Below are 20,209 nucleotides of genomic sequence, written 5' to 3' on the forward strand. Positions count from 1 at the left end.
ATGTAATTTTATTGGTTAGATATTCTTATTCAGAAGAGTCCACTTCTCACTAGGCATGACAATTTCGATTTTGTTTATAATGAATCCATCATCTTTTTAATATCTTCATCGCAAAAGTGCTCTTGACATACGAATTGATTCCAAGTCGCTTTTTGAGGTAAGGTTTTTTCCAATTTTCTCTTAAAAATGCACTCTGAAATTTTATCTCTTCTCATTTTCTTTCCGATGCCAAAACACTTTTACACTGGCGCACGCTTCAACATTTCACCATGGTCATTATGTTGTTCTCTTATCAAAATTCGAAAATAATAATATTCTAATCATCTGTAACCAGGAAGACAGTTCACTCAGCCAACCTCAACTATACTCCATTCAAATTTATTTTAGCAGTCGGTTGGCCATGAAATAATTTTCTCAAGTTTTTGTAACTAGAACGGAGTAAGGTTGAAAATCGTTAATGTCATAACGCCGTTGCCACAACTAATATCAATTTTTATTACGAAAATGCCGAAAGTGATTGAAAAAAGAGACAGGGTTTCAGGAAGTGCTATTTAGAATTCACGTCCGCTCATTCAAATAGTTATACCCTGATATTCTAAAATCCACAATACGTCAGACGGTAGCGAACATATTCAATGTAAGAGAATTTATATAATGTTTCATCTGAATCTAAACGACTCATATTTCACCTGATTATTTCCACAATCAGAAAGATTGTGGATGAAGAGGATGACAAAGGATTTCCTTCTATTGGGAGACCCAAAAAAGTGGTGGCATTTTATGTTTGAGTGAATTAATGCGAAAAGTTTACTACAGGATTTTCGATGAATGTCATCGTAGAATAAGTTCCCGAAAATTGATTTTTCTATTTTTCATTTGACCTATACATTGTAAATGTCTTAAAGTACCAATAAATACCCACCTAATTATTATTTTTATATCAATGTATTAAGATGAACAGCCACAAATATGAACCAGTTGTCCTGTTAATTGTTTATTCATGTGAAATTTTTGTTCAACGGTGAAGTTCATCTTGACTTGGAACTTCCTTTAATTCCTTTTACTTATATTGATGCAAGATGATTTTTGTTGAAGAATTTAACATTCTTGTAATTATCTGTTAATTCCTTCGAGAGATACCCATTCCCAACCACTGCATCATATGCATTTCATCTTCGGGTTAATATTTTTGAAATCTACAACTGATGTTACGTATTCAAACTCTAGCTAAAGAAGATAGGGAACATTAACTTTCCTCAAGCTAGTGCATATTATGATATTATACTGATCTCTTGTATTTTCCATGCAAATAATAACTGGATTTGGTATGTCTTCAATCATTTTGTATAAACTTCAATTATGTTCGTCACATATTTTCCGAAGAGATTCGACATTGTGATAAAATACGTAATAACAGAAACTTTTATGTAGAACAGGCAAAATAGCGTTGATTTAAAACCCAAAAATGTTTTGACAAGCTTCATAACACCACATTTTCGTACTATACTGAGTGAAATGTGTCAAATTTCCATGGCCAACCGAGTGCTAAAATAAAATTGAATGGAGTGTAGTTTAAATCAAAATTTGGCCATCTCGTGATCGCCAGCGCGCCTATTCGCAAAAACATGGACTACCCTATTGGTACCTACATATTTTAGGGGACAAAAAATCTATGGTTCCAAAGCAGCAATCGTTCTCCTTCTCTCAACTCTCCATAATCATTTGTTACCGATGAGCAATTGATCAAGTATACTGCTCTTTTTGAAATCGAATTGGATTAATCGAGACAACGTTGTTGGGTTGTTGTTTTTAAGGGCGTTCGATTTCACGTTTTTTATCATATTCAATCATTCTTTACATAGTGTATACGATATATATGTATACCACTCACCTGAAAATTCAAAAAACTCCTCCCTGGTTATCATGAAGGCCGCGAGGTTGGCAGTGTAGATGGCAAGAAAAACGACAGCAAACATTGCCCATACGTTGGTCATGAAACGTGCTGTGAAGCCTCTGGGAGAATCTACATGCACAGCAGCCTGGAAAAGGACAGCCCAAACCAGCCAGTACGTGCGGAAAAGAGAGAAGCGATGGGATGCTGAAGGACCCTGGAAATAATTATCTCATATGTACCTATTGGCAGCTCGTATTAAGTGATTCGAAATTTTTAGTGTTGCCCACCCTATATATATATATAAAATATTGAATCTCATACAGATACCCTGCTTTAAAAAACTGGAACACGGTAGGTCAATCTTCAGAGATTCATTTTCGACTGAGCATGCGTCGTCCGTTCTCAAACGGTTCGGAAATGATTCTAAAACAAACCTTATATCGTAGATTCTGGTGACTTGGGACGATTGTTGAATTCAACTTGTCATATTTTAAAAACGATGACCTTTGAAAAAGAGGTTCGAATATGCTTAATGACTCAGACTATTGATTAGGATATATACCATGCTTTTAGCATTCGAATATACATTTTGATAAAATAAAATACTTGTCCCAAGTCACCCACCCATTTGGAAGGCTTGGGACACAAGTTAAAATCTATTGATTTCTCAATTCTCAAATGAAATAGGTGACTTGGGATGGTGTATAGTTTTGAAAAATCAAAATTTCTGATTATATAGTTGAAATTCGGTAAGGAAATTAAATGATAAACCCCTATTACAGCGAAAGTGAATATATTGCAACCCCAATGTAAAAAAACTAAGCAAAACAAGGATTGATGATGATTTCTCTCATTCTTTGGTGATTTCTTTGTGGAAATAACGTAAATAGTAATATCCTGCGAAAAATCGGCATATTTCCTGCTGCCAATGCGCCGCTTGTATCTATTCGGCATTGTCCCAAGTCACCCTATGAAATAACAAAATAAATGAAAGAGATCCGTGTTCCGTTCGATTTGTAAACAACCTTGTTTCATGACATATCTAATATCCCAATATCCCACATATCCAGAAAACACATGCACAAAGTGAAACACATGTCACTGGAGAGTGTAAGGGCCATAAAAAACGCGCTTTTACTCTCCTGAATTCGTTAATTTTTCCTGTGAATTTAAACGCTCTGGTCACGGCAAACTCAATAGGAATTAATTTTTGAACTAACCGAAAAGACGCTACACAATCTTAAAGTTTGTCCCTTCACTCATAAATGCTAAGAAATCTGCAAGGGGGGTAATTGTCCCAAGGTACAGGACTGTCTCAAGTCACTCGAATCTACCAGTATGTCGAGTATTTGAATAATATTTTTGATATTTCATGATTGCTTGTATTAATTGTTTTCTGACTTATCCCACACATAATTTCATGTCTTAACAGATCAATAAAGGATTTATTATTTATTATTATTATTTAGGTTATCACTGAGAATGATTGATTTTGTTACTACTAATATTTAAATAGTTTTGAAATGAATAGCATTAACATAAGGCACGAGAAATCTTTCAACAGAGCAAAAGGTATCACCTTCCCCTCAAAGGCCTAAGAATTTGAACTTATAGAGATAGTAAATTCCACTCGAAGAAGCTTGAATTGAAGAATATTATTTCAATACTATTTAAGTGGACTTGTCTACTAGATATTCCTTATAAATTTGCACTTCAATTGAAACACGTTAATCATTCCATTTGATTGGAATAGCCTAATTCAAAATGTATTACGAAAACCCTCCACTAGACTTTTCAAATCTTTTCGGAATAAATCATAACTCATTTCGGACGACATACTTTTATGCATCAAATTTTAATGAATAGGTAAATCATGTAGATCTCTTTGAGGTCCTTAATTGAAATAAATTCAGTCTCTATTTACGAATATCAATTCGAACGTCAATATGTATCTAATTAAAATGATTGCAGAAACACGAAAATAACTAGAAAATTATTTACATCCTCTTCATGCTCATTTCATAAATGGAAATTGGGTTCACTCGAACAGTATTGATCTTCTTCCAACCAATTTCAATTACAAATTTGTAATTCCACTGGATTGAAATGTTATGGTTTTTGCCAGAGCACGTCTTTAACTTTTGGGGAGAATGTGTTGGCAATCCAGCGTTTTTTGTATACCTAATTGAGGAATGTGTCATGCACTTACGAGGGTGAGGATGATTTTTTAACACCCTTTTTTATTATACAGGGTGTTCCTAAATTGAACGTACAAACGAAAAGGGGAGATTCCTTAAGTGAGTTCAAGAAAAAAAAGTCCCATAAACATGGGGTCGCAAACGTTTCGTTTTCGAGATACAGAGTGTTGAAATTTGAATTTTCTTCAGGTTTTTTTCTCATAGTATCTACACTTCACAAGATATTCAACTGAATTTGGCATAGATATTACATTTTAGAGTTCTCACCACGTGACATGGCAATTTCGATAGAAGATCTACAGGGTGATATTTTTTCTGGAACACTGTCACCTCTTCTTCTGCAGAACTTTTTTTTGGTGAGCAACTGTTAATTTGAAAAAATGTAAAAGGAAGCTTTGTTCTTATACTAAACTTTTCGGCACTGAATTCATTCACCCCAGATTACAAAGTGGCTTTCCCATCATAATTTGGATTTTCACGAGGATTTCGAGAGAATCGTTCAAAATTTTTTTCTCGAAATCATTGGTAGATACGAAAAAACTATAAGATACCGAAAAGTTTAGTATAAGAATAAAGCTTCTTTTTACATTTTTTCAAATTAACAGTTGCTCACCAAAAAAAAAAAAGTTCTGCAGAAGAACAGGTGGCAGTGATCCAGAAAAAATATCACCCTGTAGATCTTCTATCTAAATTGCCATGTAACGTGGTGAGAACTCTAAAATGTAATATCTATGCCGAATTTCAGTTGAATATCTTGTGAAGTGTAGATACTATGAGAAAAAAACTTGAAAAAAATTCAAAGTTCAACACTCTGTATCTCGAAAACGAAACGTTTTCGACCCCATGTTTATGGGACTTTTTTTTCTTAAACTCACTTAAGGAATCTCCCCTTTTCGTTTGTATGTTCAATTTAGGAACACCCTGTAGAGATGAAATGGACAAACTTTTTGAATTCGAAACTTCTCAATGATAGATGAAACATTGCGTAATTTGAAATTGAAATTGGACTCATCTACAAAATAGTGAATATAAAAGATAAGAATTGTGTGCGTTACTTTTTTATCACTCTGTATTTGTACCTAGTAAAATAAATAAAAAATTTCGATGACTTTCAAAATAAAATGATATGAATGTCCATTATGAATTGGCAAATAAATAAGAATTACCTCATGAAGAGAGAGTTTCATGTTGAAACCACTCGGTGAAAGCCATTCGAACAAGAATATGGTAAAAGTAGCAGCTTGAATAGCCACAACTCCCACTAACATCCAGGAGGCGGTATCGAATGGCTCCAGGAAGGCTGTGGGAGATATTATTCCTGTTCTTTTCGCAACTACAATGGCTATGCCAGTTTCCATGAAAGGCACGCTGAAGTCAACCTGCAAAAAAACGAAATATTCAGTAGGATACATTGAATCAGAGCTATATATAGATTTACTCAGTTCATCGCAGAAATGAAAAAAATATTGCTTTCAATGATTAAAAATTTTTATTTGTGAAAAAAATTCCGTATTAAACGTAATGTGAATTCCATTGATTGAAAAAGTAAGAGATTTTTATGTTTCTAAAGGATCAGAAAAAATTCCATTTGTTGGGAATTCAAATGTACAGGGTGGGCAAAATTTGTTGTCTACTGAAGGGATCTCGAGAACTATAGCAGCTAGAAGAAAACGGATAACTCTTTTTTCCTCACTTTCCCAAATCTGAAAACAGATCCCTTAACGGTCATAGATTTTGAGTTATAGACGAAAATTGAGAAATTGTCATTTTCAATGAAGCCGAATTACTCGTTTATTTTAACTCGTATTCGGAATCCGTGGTTACATTCTACAGGCACTTTTTTATGAGGAATTCGAATATGATATTTATAAATTTTTTGATCCAGTCATTTTCGAGATACGACAGGGATTTCTGATTTTTCAAATGTCAACTATAGTTGAAAGTTCTTTCATCTTGCTGGAATTTTCTTACTGATTTCAAAATTGTTTCATATGTTGCTATTCACATGAATGTTACGCGAGAAAAGAGAAAAAAATTCAATACTTTTTCCTGCTTTTCAATTATCTGTTGAATTATAAGTAGGCTGGCCTACCGTAACAACCGTTGAATGTGCATTATATTTTGTGAACCTGAGCCTCTATGATTGAAATCACGGATTGCTGAATAAATATTTCGATGATATCGTTTGTTCTCGCGATGTTTGGCATGCTTATCTCACGATGGTTCGAACACTACCGTTGACAGAAGTACCTATTTTTCATCATCTTACTTTTGTAAAAATTATAATTATAGACATCTATCGTATTTTATTTATATTACTGACTCTTTAAGTTTCTTTCATAAATAGAATAACGATAATTGAATAAATTTTCTTCTTCAATAATCAGACGAAAGTCTTTTACTCTCTTTTAAAGGATATCGATCTCGATATTGATATATAAAATAAATAATTATTTGACAGTCGGTGATTCCTATCACAGAAGGTTGAGTTCACATAGGATTATGTGGAGTTCACGAACCATAATGCATTTTCATCGGTCGCTATGGTTACGCCAGCCTACTGAAAATTCAACAGTGAAGCGAGAAGCAAGGAATAGTATTGAATTTTTTTCTTACGTTATATTCACGTGAGTAGCAACATATGATACATTTTTGAAATCAGCAAAAAAATCGCTGCCAGATGAAAGAACTTTCAACTATAGTTTATATTTGAAAAATCAGAAATCCCTGTCGTATCTCGAAAATGACTGGATCAAAAAATTTATTAATATCATACTCGAATTCCTCATAAAAAAGTGCGTGTAGAATGTAACAACGGATTTCGAATACGAGTTCAAATAAGCGAGTTATTCAGCTTCATGGAAAATGATGATTTCTCAAATTTCGTTCATAACTCAAAATCTATGAACGTTAGGCTGGATCTGTTTTCAGTTTTGGATTAGTCAATAAAAAAGAGCTGGAGAATGTGTCGTCCGTTTTCTTCTAGCTGCTATAGTTCTCGAGATTCCTTCAGTAGACAACGAATTTTGCCCACCCTGTACAGTGACGCTATCAAGAGGGAGTCACTGTATTCGAATGTAGATTGCAGCGACATGATGATGACAGTTCGAACTAAAAAGTTAATGCAGTCATTGTCATTGCTGAAGGGTATTTTGAAATTATCGTCAAATAAATCCTTTTTCCTCAGTTTATAGTTGTTTTTTCTCAATTCTCAATCTAGTCGAAACTAGTTTCAAGTGTGTTGATTATCAATTTTAGGTCAATGAATTCCGACTATGTTCTCAATCAGCTGACAAAAAGAGCAATATTTTATTGAATCCGAAGCCCTTTGAATCATAATAGAAGGAAAGTTATTATTTGGAGAGCCACAACTATGATATCTTGCCTTCTCCATTATATACATTGGCTAAAATTGCATCATTGATGCTGAGAAAACTTGTCCAAGCTGAACTAGAAATCAGATATGATTTTCTGAGTGAATTTTGTGTGAATGTTCGAAATTCATATGTATATCAACTTACTAGATGGAAAAAGTCCTATCTGTGGGAAACTATTTTGTTTTTTGTGTAAATCCTTTCATTTTGAGGTTATATAGGTTAGTTAATTCACCTTCTATTCTTCGTAACTAATTTGAAATGAACAAAAACTTAACCATGCTGTAAGGACGAGATACATATGTCCTTAAACATTGACTTGAAGTTCATTTCATCGTGGAAAATAGTGAAAACTGACATCTTCACAAGAAAGTCATAATCGAAGATTTGCTCAAAGGATGCAAATTATAAAATCTTCACCAAGCTTTCATCATTGTCACGAGATAGATGAAGATATTTTCAATAGATTAAGAGATATTTTTCATGAAAACTTAAGAGTTTTCATGATGATGATGATGATGTACGATGTAAACAAATAAAAGTTTATTAACTTGTTTGTTTGTGTTTAAGCCACTTAGTCTTAAACACAAACAATTTAGTCGAGTAGGCAGTAGCGGGTGTTTAAGACACTAAATTACTCGCTACTACTATACTAAACTACTAGCTTAGTCTGATGAAGGCTCAGCGTCTCTGTAGTTGAGCTGCGAGTAGCTACTACAGTTCATGGGACATAATGACTCTACCAACAGGGTTTCGTGCATTTTGCACACCAATACCTCAGCCAGAGTTGCAGGACGGAGAATCTCTAATTCTGTTACGTTGTTAGTTCTCATTCCTCCTAAACATCCTATGGTAAAAACCACCATCCAAACTTCAACCTAGCATCTGGATTTATTGCTTGGTTCTGTGGCGGCGTAGTTGTACCCATGGTAGAGGAATACTTCATCTCACCATGATGGTACCAAGGGTAGCCAAACGATGGCATCACTGCGCACGACGGTTGCGATCACAGGGTAGATTATACGTCTATTGCGGTGCAGCATACGCCAAACGATGGCGCCACCGGCGACGCAACACTCTATACCCTCGACGTAACCGGCGTGTATAGCAGGCACAAACTACGCTGCTTCGGCGATTGTCGTAGGTAGCTGCTAGGGTTCATTAACCTACCTGATGAGTCCGACCCTAGCAGTGGGACGAAACAATCACCCCAAGAGCACGCCATTCTTCAAATGGCGTGAACTCACCCCAGCACATACCCCCAAAGTGGTGACCCCGACGTGATGAGGGAGGGCCGTCTTAACGACGTATCCCAGGAGAAGGCCAGACCGGTTGAGACAATAGCTCGCTCACAATGCACGCTCCCATCTCTGGTATTTCTGACGCTACTCTAGACGCCCTTTCCCATCTTCGTAAACGGCGGTACCCTGCCTACCGTATCGCATCGCTTCCCCAGTCAGCGCCGCTGGTGGGGGAGTGTTGTGGCGGCGTAGTTGTACCCATGGTAGAGGAATACTTCATCTCACCATGATGGTACCAAGGGTAGCCAAACGATGGCATCACTGCGCACGACGGTTGCGATCACAGGGTAGATTATACGTCTATTGCGGTGCAGCATACGCCAAACGATGGCGCCACCGGCGACGCAACACTCTATACCCTCGACGTAACCGGCGTTTATAGCAGGCACAAACTACGCTGCTTCGGCGATTGTCGTAGGTAGCTGCTAGGGTTCATTAACCTACCTGATGAGTCCGACCCTAGCAGTGGGACGAAACAATCACCCCAAGAGCACGCCATTCTTCAAATGGCGTGAACTCACCCCAGCACATACCGCCAAAGTTCTGCAGAATTGTTGGAAAATTATAATTCCAGTGAGTTTTTCTTTGCTCCGATGAAAAACTGATTCGGCACGGGTATCCAGTAATTTTTTTAATAAAAAGACCGTCAATGTTATTGACGAATCTGAGTACGTTAACCCGTGTGGACTGGTTTCTCCATACGTATCTTTCGTAGGTTCGCTAGTTCTGGACACTTATACAGGGTGTGGCGTAATGAATGAATAGTATGGTGCCTGCGGGTAGAGGACCTTATGGCGGTTCAGAAAAATATATTTTATGTTTAATAAAAGTCCCTTGGTTTTCGAGATATTGGAGATTTTCGAAAATTCAAGAAAATCACACCCTTCGCCAGTCGTTTTGCAGGCAAGACTCCAAATGAAGGAATTTTTTCAAAATGTTTTTTCGATAGTATTCCTGGATAGATGCGCTATCGAATGTGAATTATTATTTTTGGGGCGCATGAATAGTTTTTCATAGAAAAAAGATCTAACTCAAAGTTTCCGTTTTGCTTATTTTTTTTCCTAAGTTCAAACCAGCGTGTGTAAAAAATAATATGGGTACCTGAGTGCCTGTTTCATTGAGATTCTGAAATGGTATAACTCACTCTATTTCGAGCATTAAATACAAAATAAATTTCTATTACAATGAGTCAAGGCAGAGTTTGATGAATGCCCTTTTCTTTAATTTTTAGCAACTGAAATGAGACTTGAGAGCAGAATAAAGCAATTATTCATAAGAAATTGTAAAGCATCTAGAAGAGCTCCTGAAGCCCACTTTGAACACTTTGTAAACCTCGATTCAATTAAACGATATTTTAAAATTGGTTTTTTTCTATCGTATTCTTTCATTATTAAGCCCTATAGTTATAAAGTCAATAGTTTTTGAGCGAATTTCAAGTAACGAAGTGAATTTTAGCACTTTTGTAATTAGGCAAGAAAGCTAAAAATTAATTTTTCTACAAGCGTGCGCGTTCAACTCTTTTTCCCGCACGCATTTCAATTTGCAAAGAGTCACTTTTCCAAAACGTGCGGGAAAAACGCCTGTTATTTCTTTCCCGCACGCATTTGCGTGCGGGAATGGATTAGCAGGGGTTTTTCCCGCACGCAAATCTTATAGAATAAATTAAATTCTATCATGTCTCTATGCACCGAACGTCAACGATGAGTAACCCATGGTAACGACATGCAGAATTACGTCTGTCATTTTATATGAATTAATCAAATGAGATATGATCTGTATCGTGCAATTGATATATTTATATACAGGGGTCAGCATAAGTCAGGCAACCAATTTGCATTAAGATAAATAAATGCAGCGTCAAAATATATTTATTAAAAAATAATACAAAAGGTATTCGAAAAAGGGTTACTGTAAGTGCTCAGATTTTTTTCGACAGCGTTGCCAGACTTATGAGCGTTGCCGGACATATGTCGAAATTTCGAGAGCGTTGCCTGACTTATGCCGACCCCTGTATTTCAAGCGCTTGTAGAAAAAATATTGTTCCTAACTCTTGCGGAAAGTGTCTTGCCCGCACTCAACTGCTTACTCGAACTCTGCTTCGCATCGTTCGGGCAACGGCAGTTTCGTGCGGGCAAGTATCACTTTCCGCACTTGATAGGAAAATAACTATTCTATCACATTGAGTCAAGACCTTTGTTACAAAAATGTTGAAATTTAATTCATAACTTGAAATTAACTTGAAAATATTGATTTCACAACGTTAGGGTTCAATAATAGAAGAAAACGAGAAAAAATTACAATTTTATAATATCGTTCCATTGAATAAAAGTTTCACAAATGATGTTTAAATTGGCCTCCATGAGTTCTGATTTCTGATACATGCTCTATAGTCTACACTTTATAATGAATTATAGCTCTATTGAGTATCAACAATTTTGAAATGAGTATCGTTTCATTGAATTGAATTTCACAAAAGATGCTCTTAGAGGCCACCATGAGCTTCAGTACGTGCTCTATACCTTCTTATAGATGGTTGCTTTATTCTGCGTGCATTTCTCATTTTAGCTGCTAAAAATTTTAGAAACAGTGTTTACATTAAACTAGGCCTCCACTGATTGCAATAGGAATTTCTTTTGTATATTTTGTATTAAATGCTGAAAATACAGAGAGTTATTCTATTTCGGAATATAAATGAAACGGGCATGTTTCTTGCATTGAACACAATATAATTTTTCACACCGCGCTAGGTTGAACTTATGAAAAAAAATATCCAAAACGGAAAAGTTGAGTTAGATCTTTTTTTCATGAAGAACTACGATGCGCCTCAAAAGTAATGAATTACATTCGATAGATCATCTATCCAGGAATACTATCCAAAAAACAGTTTGAAAAAATTTCTTCATTTGGAGTCTTGCTTGCACAACGAGTGGCGAAGGGGGTAATTCTCTTGAATTTTCGAAAATCTTCAATATCACGAAAACCAAGGCACTGTTACTGAACGTAAAATATATTTTTCTGAACCGCCATAGAGTCCTCTACCTGCAGGCTGCATATTATCCATTCATTACGCCACACCCTGTATACCATAAGTTCAGCTGTCCTTCTTACCGATCCATGGAGCCAACAGGTGTCATCTCCTTATCGGTACAGAAGATATTTGTAGTAGTGACATTATCTGGTCAAAAGACTCACAATTTTTGGTGTAGGTCGCTGAAATAATAACTAATCAGGAGTAGTGTTCCTCCAAAGCGTTGTTCAATTGTTGCACCGCTGCACTATTTTCAGTGTTTTCAAACCCACCGAAGGGGCTCAGGTGCAACAAGAAACAGCATTGTTATTATCCTCAAAAACCCCTATACGCGCCAGTTCGCCCCCAAAAATTTGATTACTGACGAAAGATAATATATCGATCAACATTATTATTCGACAAGAATTTCGACGAATAATGGGGAACGCTTCCTCGGGTAATGGCGTAATGAATTACATCACGTCAAAGTGCCGAAAGCTCCTGAAACTTCACATCATGAGTTATTCTGCAATGTACGATCGCCCATCATTTCACGCCCGAGATACACCGTACTTGATCATCCTAATGCGCACTTGGGGTTAATGAATCCTAAACATCTATCAGCTCAAAAAAGTAGAATCCACGATCATTTATTCTCGCCCAATTAAGCAACAACGTGCACATCTGCCCAGAGCATCCGTATTCGTTTGGAAAGCATTCCCTGAAGCTGATGCGAGACTGAAAGAGAACAGAAGGAATGACCTTTGAAATGCCCTAAACCAATTAATTCTTCGAATGTACCTGGGATTAATGGTCGTCGGAGATGTTACAATAATTGTTCGTATCGCGTTCGGTTGTGGAAATGTTGTTGTCTTACAGTAATGTACGTAATAGTTCCTTACGGCCTCGTTAAAGTGGAAAACTAATTCGAAAGGAAGAGGGATTAACTCTGGTGTTACGATGGAGTCGTTATATTACGCTCCGAATGAATATTTGATCTTACGAGATTTTCTTTATAGTTTAAAGCGATTGAGGTTACTTTGATGATCTGCCATTGTAATTAGGACACCAAGACTTCGAGAATATTTTCTGAACAAGGCTGCTTCATCAGAACTTCATCGAGTAGTTTTTGATGATGATAATTCTACTGCTACACCATTAAAGCTGCAACAGGCACTTTTAGAAATCGACGAACACTCTGCATGAAGCAAAATGCTGAAACTGATTGCCAAATCTTTACATGGTCGACGCCAGAACAAGTTCAACCATGATTACGTCAACATATCTGCGTTGAACTACTAGTTGACTTCCGGCAAGTTGTTTTCCGAGACAGAGGGCTTCATCACTGCCATCCAAGATCAAGTGATTCCTACAGGAATCTTTATAGACAGCGTGTTTCCTGATTTGTTGGCCATAGCCTAATGATCGAAGAATGCAGGTCATCCAGGCCTTTCAGAAAACTTGCTTGTTTTGTATCCTAAGTCTATCAGTTTCGGGGATACTCATGAATATTGTCGTTAATTTGCGATAGCCATAACTCTGGATGGCTAGGTCCGATTTCTATCAAATTTTATGCCCAGGTGACCAGTAACATATCTGTTATGTTTTCTCGGGAGATCGAATGGGGAACTTTGTTATGTGTTAGTTTTCTGTAACCATTACGTGTCTGATACGATATTTGGGATGTACCTGTGCTGTATTTAAATTATATCCACATTTTGTAAATTTCATGTACCCGCTCCAAGATATCCACGTAACATATTTGTAACATCGTTCTTTATTTGCCATGTATCATTTTGAGATCATCAACAGAGCATGACACCATAAGCGTTTCAACTACCGTCGAGGGCGCTGTAAAACGTAAACAAATATGGAGGATTGTGAGAAATGCTATTGATACTGCTGTCGTTTCGATACTTATTTATTATTATCATTTAGACGTTTTGTCAGTTGAATAGTGGATTACTGAAAGTGAAGTGCAGATATTGAACGTTTGATAAGTTATTTGTGTGTCATAGTGATTTTCCAGTGAAATGGTGAATTACTGAAAAGAAAGTGCTATGGATATAGAACTGTAGGTCAATAAATCATTTCTCGTATTTTCATAGCAGTCCTATAAAACATAATAGGATATGGTTTCATTATATCCAGCATATAAATATTATATTCGAATAAATAATGTCCTGTTTGATTTAAATTTCGATATAGGTTATTTTCTCACGTGTTGCATGTACCTCATATGTAGAAATAAATGAATAAATCATATACATATATCGAAAATTTTTTCTATATGAAATATGAATATAGTATTCTTATTATTCTCATAACGCATAACATGGACAAAATTCTTCTAAAAACTTTTTGACCTAAGCCAAAAGATTAATGAACTGTTGATTATTCTTTTTATGGAATGCAGCAAAGTGCAAAGACCAGAAAGACATGTCCTAATCTTTCTTGGAGAACAATAATCATGAACCCAGCAGTTTGGATGATGTAATTTATTCTTTCTAGTTCTATTAACGTGTGCACTAATTTTGTAATCTGAAATTTATCAAAATATATTGTTTTTGAACATTAGTTCATTCGTTCACATACCTCACCGAACTGATGTGAGATGTTTTTGAATTTTATTTTCAAAAATGATTGATAAACACCCACTATTTGAAAAATCTAAATTCGAGTTCATTATTATTGCAATAGTTTATATTAATTTCCATAATTTTCCATCTTTTTGTTGAAAGCGTTTTTAATAACAAATGAAACATAATAAACATAACACATGAAGGTAATATATATAGATCTCCCATGAAACAAATATTTGCATGATCCATGTTTGAACTATTTATGCTCCTTTCAGAAAGGAGATGTGTTCCTTGTTTGAGGCGGACATAGGAGCATAGCTGCTACATAAGCGTTCTGTATTTGTACTCTTAGTGTGATATATCTGTTATAAAACAAGGAGCGCGGGATACATTTCTGCTTCATAACTGTTATGAGATATGGTCACCTGGGTGGGTTTGTTCACTTCAGAATGCTCTTTCAAACGGCTCATGAAATATCAATATTTTCAGGGTAGTACTCAGAATATCATGATTTTTCATTCAAGCCCCAAAATCTATATTTTTTACATCCCTTACAGAAAATTCGTTATTGCCAGAAAAGCTGTGTGCCTCCTGTGACTGAAGAGACCCATCCGTGACCTGCAGATCCTTCCACACTCAGGGCATGGATAGTCACCAACCAGATCTGGCCTCCGCTGTATCCTTCTCGAGTCTCCATTATAACTGTTTACCAAAGGCCTCCACTGTGACCTGTCCAACGCTAGTTGTTCCCAGTTATGATTGGCATTAACTGATTTTAGGGTTGATGTTGTGTATCCTTAAACCGCTTATACTGGCCTCCTGGTTTCCGGGCTCCCTCTGTCAATTCGCCATACAGAGCTATTTTGGGGAGTCTTGTGTCTCGCATCCTCAGAATGTGGCCGCTCCATCTGAGTCGGGCTCTCGTTACTTGAGTCTCAATTGTTGTACAACTCGCGCGTTGCAAGACTTCTGCAGTCGAAACTCTGTGGAACCATCTGATGTGCATTATCTGTCTTAGATGACGTTGTTGCGTTTCTTCAATCTGTTTAATATGTCGCCTGTAGGGCGTCCAGCTTTCGCTTCCGTAAAGAAGCGTTGGGAGGACGACTGCTTTGTAAACAGCTGTCTTGGTCTGCAGATTGAGGTCGTGATTTTGAAACACTCTGACCTTTAGCTTCCAGAATGCCCGTGATGCCGAATTGATACGGTTGTGTATTTCCTTGTCTAGGTTAGCCCTAGTATTAATGAAGCTTCTCAAGTATTTGAACTGCTTAACCTGTTCTAGAGTTTCATTCTCCAGGCTGATATCTGATTGAAGGCTTTCTGGCGGACTTACCAGGATTTTATTTTTGTCGATATTGAGTCTAGGGCCTAAAGCTTCGTATATGTGTTTATAGGCGTCCAACATTATCTGTAGATCCTCTGAGCTGCTAGCGATAAGTGCGCAGTCGCTCAGTTCCGTGATAAACTTTGTACGGGTTTTTGCTCTGAGGCGCTTCAGGTTAAAAAGGCCTCCATCAAATCTGAAGCTTATTCCAACACCTCTTACAGGCATACTCATGTCAGCAATTATCGAGACAGCTATGGCGAAAATATTGAATAGTAATGGCGCTAACACGAAGCTTTGTTTTATTCCAGAGTTCGTTGAGAAATGGTCAGTTGTAGAGCTATTATGCATTGTTCTAGCGGTGTTGTTGGTTTGAAGGCTTTTATACACTGCTAAGAAATTTTCGGTTACCAATGATTTTCCACAGCGCTCTCCGATTCCCGAGTCGAAGGCCTTGCTTAAATCGATGTAGGCTGTATAGATCCTTGATTGTTGTTCACGGGCCTTCTATTGCAGCTGTCGCATTGTGAAAATTAGGTCCACAGTACCTAGATTTGGTCGAAAGCCGCACTGGGATTCAGGTAAAAGCTTGTCTAAGAGTGGAATCAGACGATTAGCCATAATCTTCGATAGAATTTTGCCGGCCACACTAAGCAACGATATGCCCCTGTAATTGTTGCAATTTGATGTCTCGCCTTTGTTCTTATAGAGGTTGATAACTAAAGCGTCTCTTAAGTCTTGTGGCACATCTCCTCGTTCCCAGATCTTGCGGAATAGTACTAGGAGACTATTGACAATATCCTCATCCAGGTCTTTGAATATCTCCGCTGGAACGCCGTCTAGACCTGGTGACTTATCATATAGATAAAACACTTCCAATGTTTCAGCTGCTATGTGGACCTGTGAGAGACTCTTTGAAAGGGGTATAGGCTTAATGTGGCCGATACTTGATTAAAATCCATAATTGAACGTAAAACAGCATCTTCAAGTCAGCTGGGTGAAGCTAGGTAGTCTACCTTCATCCATCTGAAAATGCTATTGTGATAGCGTAGTTTGAAAACTCATTTTGTGAAAACCGTATATTCTGTTATGAGTTCTTTGAGAAGGCATGGGGACTAAATCAGAAAATGATAATGTCATGCATAGCAGAAGTATGTGCCTGAAAACAATTAATCCATCACACATAGCCAGTTGCATAAATTGAAAAGGTTGACTTGTATTCGAAACCTGATTCATACCTCTCGGTAAAACCCTAGGATGTATCTAATGTCAACTGTATGAAATTTCGAAAAACCTCCCTCGAGGTATTAGTACGACCAACTTAGTAAATCAATTGGACAAAAAGTAATCCATATGGCAAACTGATGAATTGGCTACTGTGAACCGAAATTACAGTCTATGGTCAACACATTAGACGCAAAATCAACTTTTCACTGCATGATTTCAGCTGTATACGAGGATATGTTGAAAAATTCTTAGTTCTTCTGCTTTGTTTCTGGATTTAGTCTCATCCAAAGTAACAATTCGAATTAAGAAGTCTACATCATTTCAAATCGAGCACAGATCGAAAGCGATGCTTCTATCCCCCTTGCACGCTTTTGGTCAACATCCAAACATTTTGGGATCCATTTTGCAGCAATTTTTCTCATGTCAAAATTGATGAACGCGTTCGTATGAAATATTCAGTGCTTCGTTTTAGCCAAATTCGACGGTCTGATAAAATAATGTCATGAACTGCATCGATATTTTCGGGGACTGACACAGAAACTGGCCTTCCCGATTGGTCATCATCTTCAATGGAAAATTTACCTCTTTTGAAGCTTGCAGTCCAATTTTTCACGGTCGCATACGAAGGACATTCATCACCAAGGGTATATCTTCGTAAAACTGCTTACCTCTTAACCCTTTTAAATACAGGTACTTGATGATGGCTCGATATTTCAATTTTTCGATTTTCACAATTTCGGTAGACATCTTCTTTCTTTTAATTTATTGCGTAACTGGTTTACTCAAACTTCACATTGACACTTCTAATGAGTTATTGTTCGTTGCTATGGTAACGCAATATTTTTTTATGAATGGAACTGGTCTAGGCTAACTAGATATCAATACATCCTCGTAATGTTATGGGTATTCGAATTTTGTATTCGGAGAACAGTGCGGAGGGGAAAACAATTTTTCTTCATTTCCTCGTAACCACTAACCAGTGCATTATTGAAGACCTCTGATTATATATCATTCATCAAAAATTCGAACTGGAGCATACTGGCAATATTGGATTTTTTGTTCCATCTAGTCCAACCATACAATTACCATTACGTTGCACAGTGGTGATTCCTTTTTACAGAGGAGAAAAACCTAATCTGCTATCATAATTTACTCTAATTAGATAATGTTTCGCTGCACGATGTTCGGTCGGAAGTTTTTATACAGAGTTATGGATTTTTTCACGCTGGGTTAGGTAAAGCCTGCCCAAAATTAGGTCATATTCAAAATATGGAATTTCTCGATGCCTCCTGAACTACAGGGAGTCTTCATCATTCGTGATGAAACATTATTAGTGAACATCCATTAGAAGTGACAGAAATTATTATACGGATTTCTGGTTTTACATCAGGTACATTCTCATATCTGGAAGCATGAAACGCCTCAGTGAGCAATGAATAATTTCATGTGATTTCAATGGTCAAAACGAAAATAATATAAATTCGATAACATTTTTGATTGCACCAAATCGATTTGTGTTTCAAACTTCGAGAAGTGTAACGAAAAATATTCAGAAAGTTTTTTTTTAAAACTGACTATTATCAGAAATCTGATTCTTACCCAATTATATCGAGCAAGGCTTAGTTATAAAAAAAAATTCTGTACATTTAATGTTTAATTTTACGTATAGCAATTCCTCATTTGGTTTGATACAAAAAAAAACAAACCAATAGATTTTCGAGAATACTTCCAATCGAGATGAATGCAGTATCACGTCTATTCAAATTTCACCGCCATACAAGAAAGCCTTGGGTTTGTAGTGATGAATTATTCTCCAGGATTGCTATTCTACCGCCTACCATATTTTTTGTCGTATAACTTGATATGAATGGAGACTGAATTCAGAAGTATATATAGCACTTCCAATTGTTCAGATGTGAAAAGTTTAGGATGAAACAAACGCAAAAAGCTTGGCTTCAAGCCAGGATGCCATTCTTGTTGGAATACAACCACAAATTTCTCGCCTCAGTATCTATAGTTCTTGCACTTCGAGATTTTCATCACGTATAACAAGGAAAGTAATCTCACTAGTTCACAGAAAACAGATGATGTGAAAGGGGTTTAACGAAGGCAAAAAATACTATTCTAAACTCACGAGAAAAGACGAGGGCTTTGAACACTGAATAATTTAACAGTTCATTATTCTGCTAGTGTGATGGCTACAACGAAAGTTGCTGATTTAGCTAGCCCTGTTCCTTCTACTGCCAAATATGTGAAGAAAGATTGGAATGAATATATTACAATAACTCATACTGAAAATACTGAAACATGTCAATTTTTTAATTAACCTTATTTTACGGCAATAAAATTGAGTGTTTTTCTCCCACCCCTTAGCTGCAGTCAACTCCATTTGAAAAATGGAGTCATATTTTTTTATATCACTTCGTCATAGAGCGGAATCTCACCATAATCTCGTTTTTTTTTTTTTTGTGGTTATCAGAAGAAATAAGTAGTCTCTTGAAAAGAAAAAAAAAATAATAATATCCTAACTAACCAAACCAATCTTTCAACGAGCCTAAAGGTTGTACCTATTTGAAAAACAATAGTTGGATGGGGTTGGAGAAATATATTTAACTTTATTTCCAAAATATAAAGGACCATCGGAACTCAATTAACGTGTTTCAGTGTTTAAATTGTAAGTTATTGGTTGAGGAACTATTCATTTTATTATTTTTCAAGAAACTTTTGTGTTTCTTCACTCATGGTATATGGTTCCATTTGAAAGACCGAAGTTGGGTGGGATTGCGGCTTAAGGGTTGGAGAAAAATATTAAATTTTATAGCCATAAAATAACTATAATTGGAACTCAATTAACATGTTTCAGCTACTCAATTTTGAGTTATTGATTGAGAAACTATTCATTTTATTTTTTCAAGAGATTTTTGTGTTTCTTCTGATGACCACAAAATTTAAAGAACAAAGGGATTGAATAAAAACGCTCAATATGATTTCCAGAAAATGAGAATTATTGGAAATCAGTTGACTAGTTACAGCGTTTTCATTTCAAGTTATTGATTGAAGAAATATTAATTTTATTCCAGACTTATGCCCAAACCTGAACTGTTTTCCAATGAAAAATGTATCAAGAAAGGTCATTTACAAAATATTTCAACAGTTCTTCTATCAGTGGCCAAATATTCAACTTGAACTTTCAAGTCCTGCTACGGTGTCAATATTTCTTGAATTGAGTATACAGGGTGTATTTGAAGGTGAGGCTTTTTTTCAAAAAAAAGTCTAACTGGTCAAAATGTAGCGTTTCA

General features: G+C 36.3%; 1 protein-coding gene across 1 annotated transcript in view; it reads right to left on the minus strand.

The window, feature by feature from the left end:
* LOC123311818 (glutamate receptor ionotropic, NMDA 2B) overlaps positions 1 to 20,209 on the minus strand; it is a 316,415-nt gene that overhangs the window by 30,452 nt on the left and 265,754 nt on the right. Inside the window, exons 7-8 of the mRNA XM_044895928.1 lie at positions 5,259 to 5,471; positions 1,892 to 2,108 (exon numbers count right to left, since the gene is read on the minus strand). Coding sequence (XP_044751863.1) covers positions 1,892 to 2,108; positions 5,259 to 5,471 — 430 coding nt within the window. The remainder of the gene's footprint in view (positions 1 to 1,891; positions 2,109 to 5,258; positions 5,472 to 20,209) is intronic.

This window comes from Coccinella septempunctata, chromosome 1, assembly GCF_907165205.1.
Source record: "Coccinella septempunctata chromosome 1, icCocSept1.1, whole genome shotgun sequence".
Lineage (NCBI taxonomy): Eukaryota > Metazoa > Arthropoda > Insecta > Coleoptera > Coccinellidae > Coccinella > Coccinella septempunctata.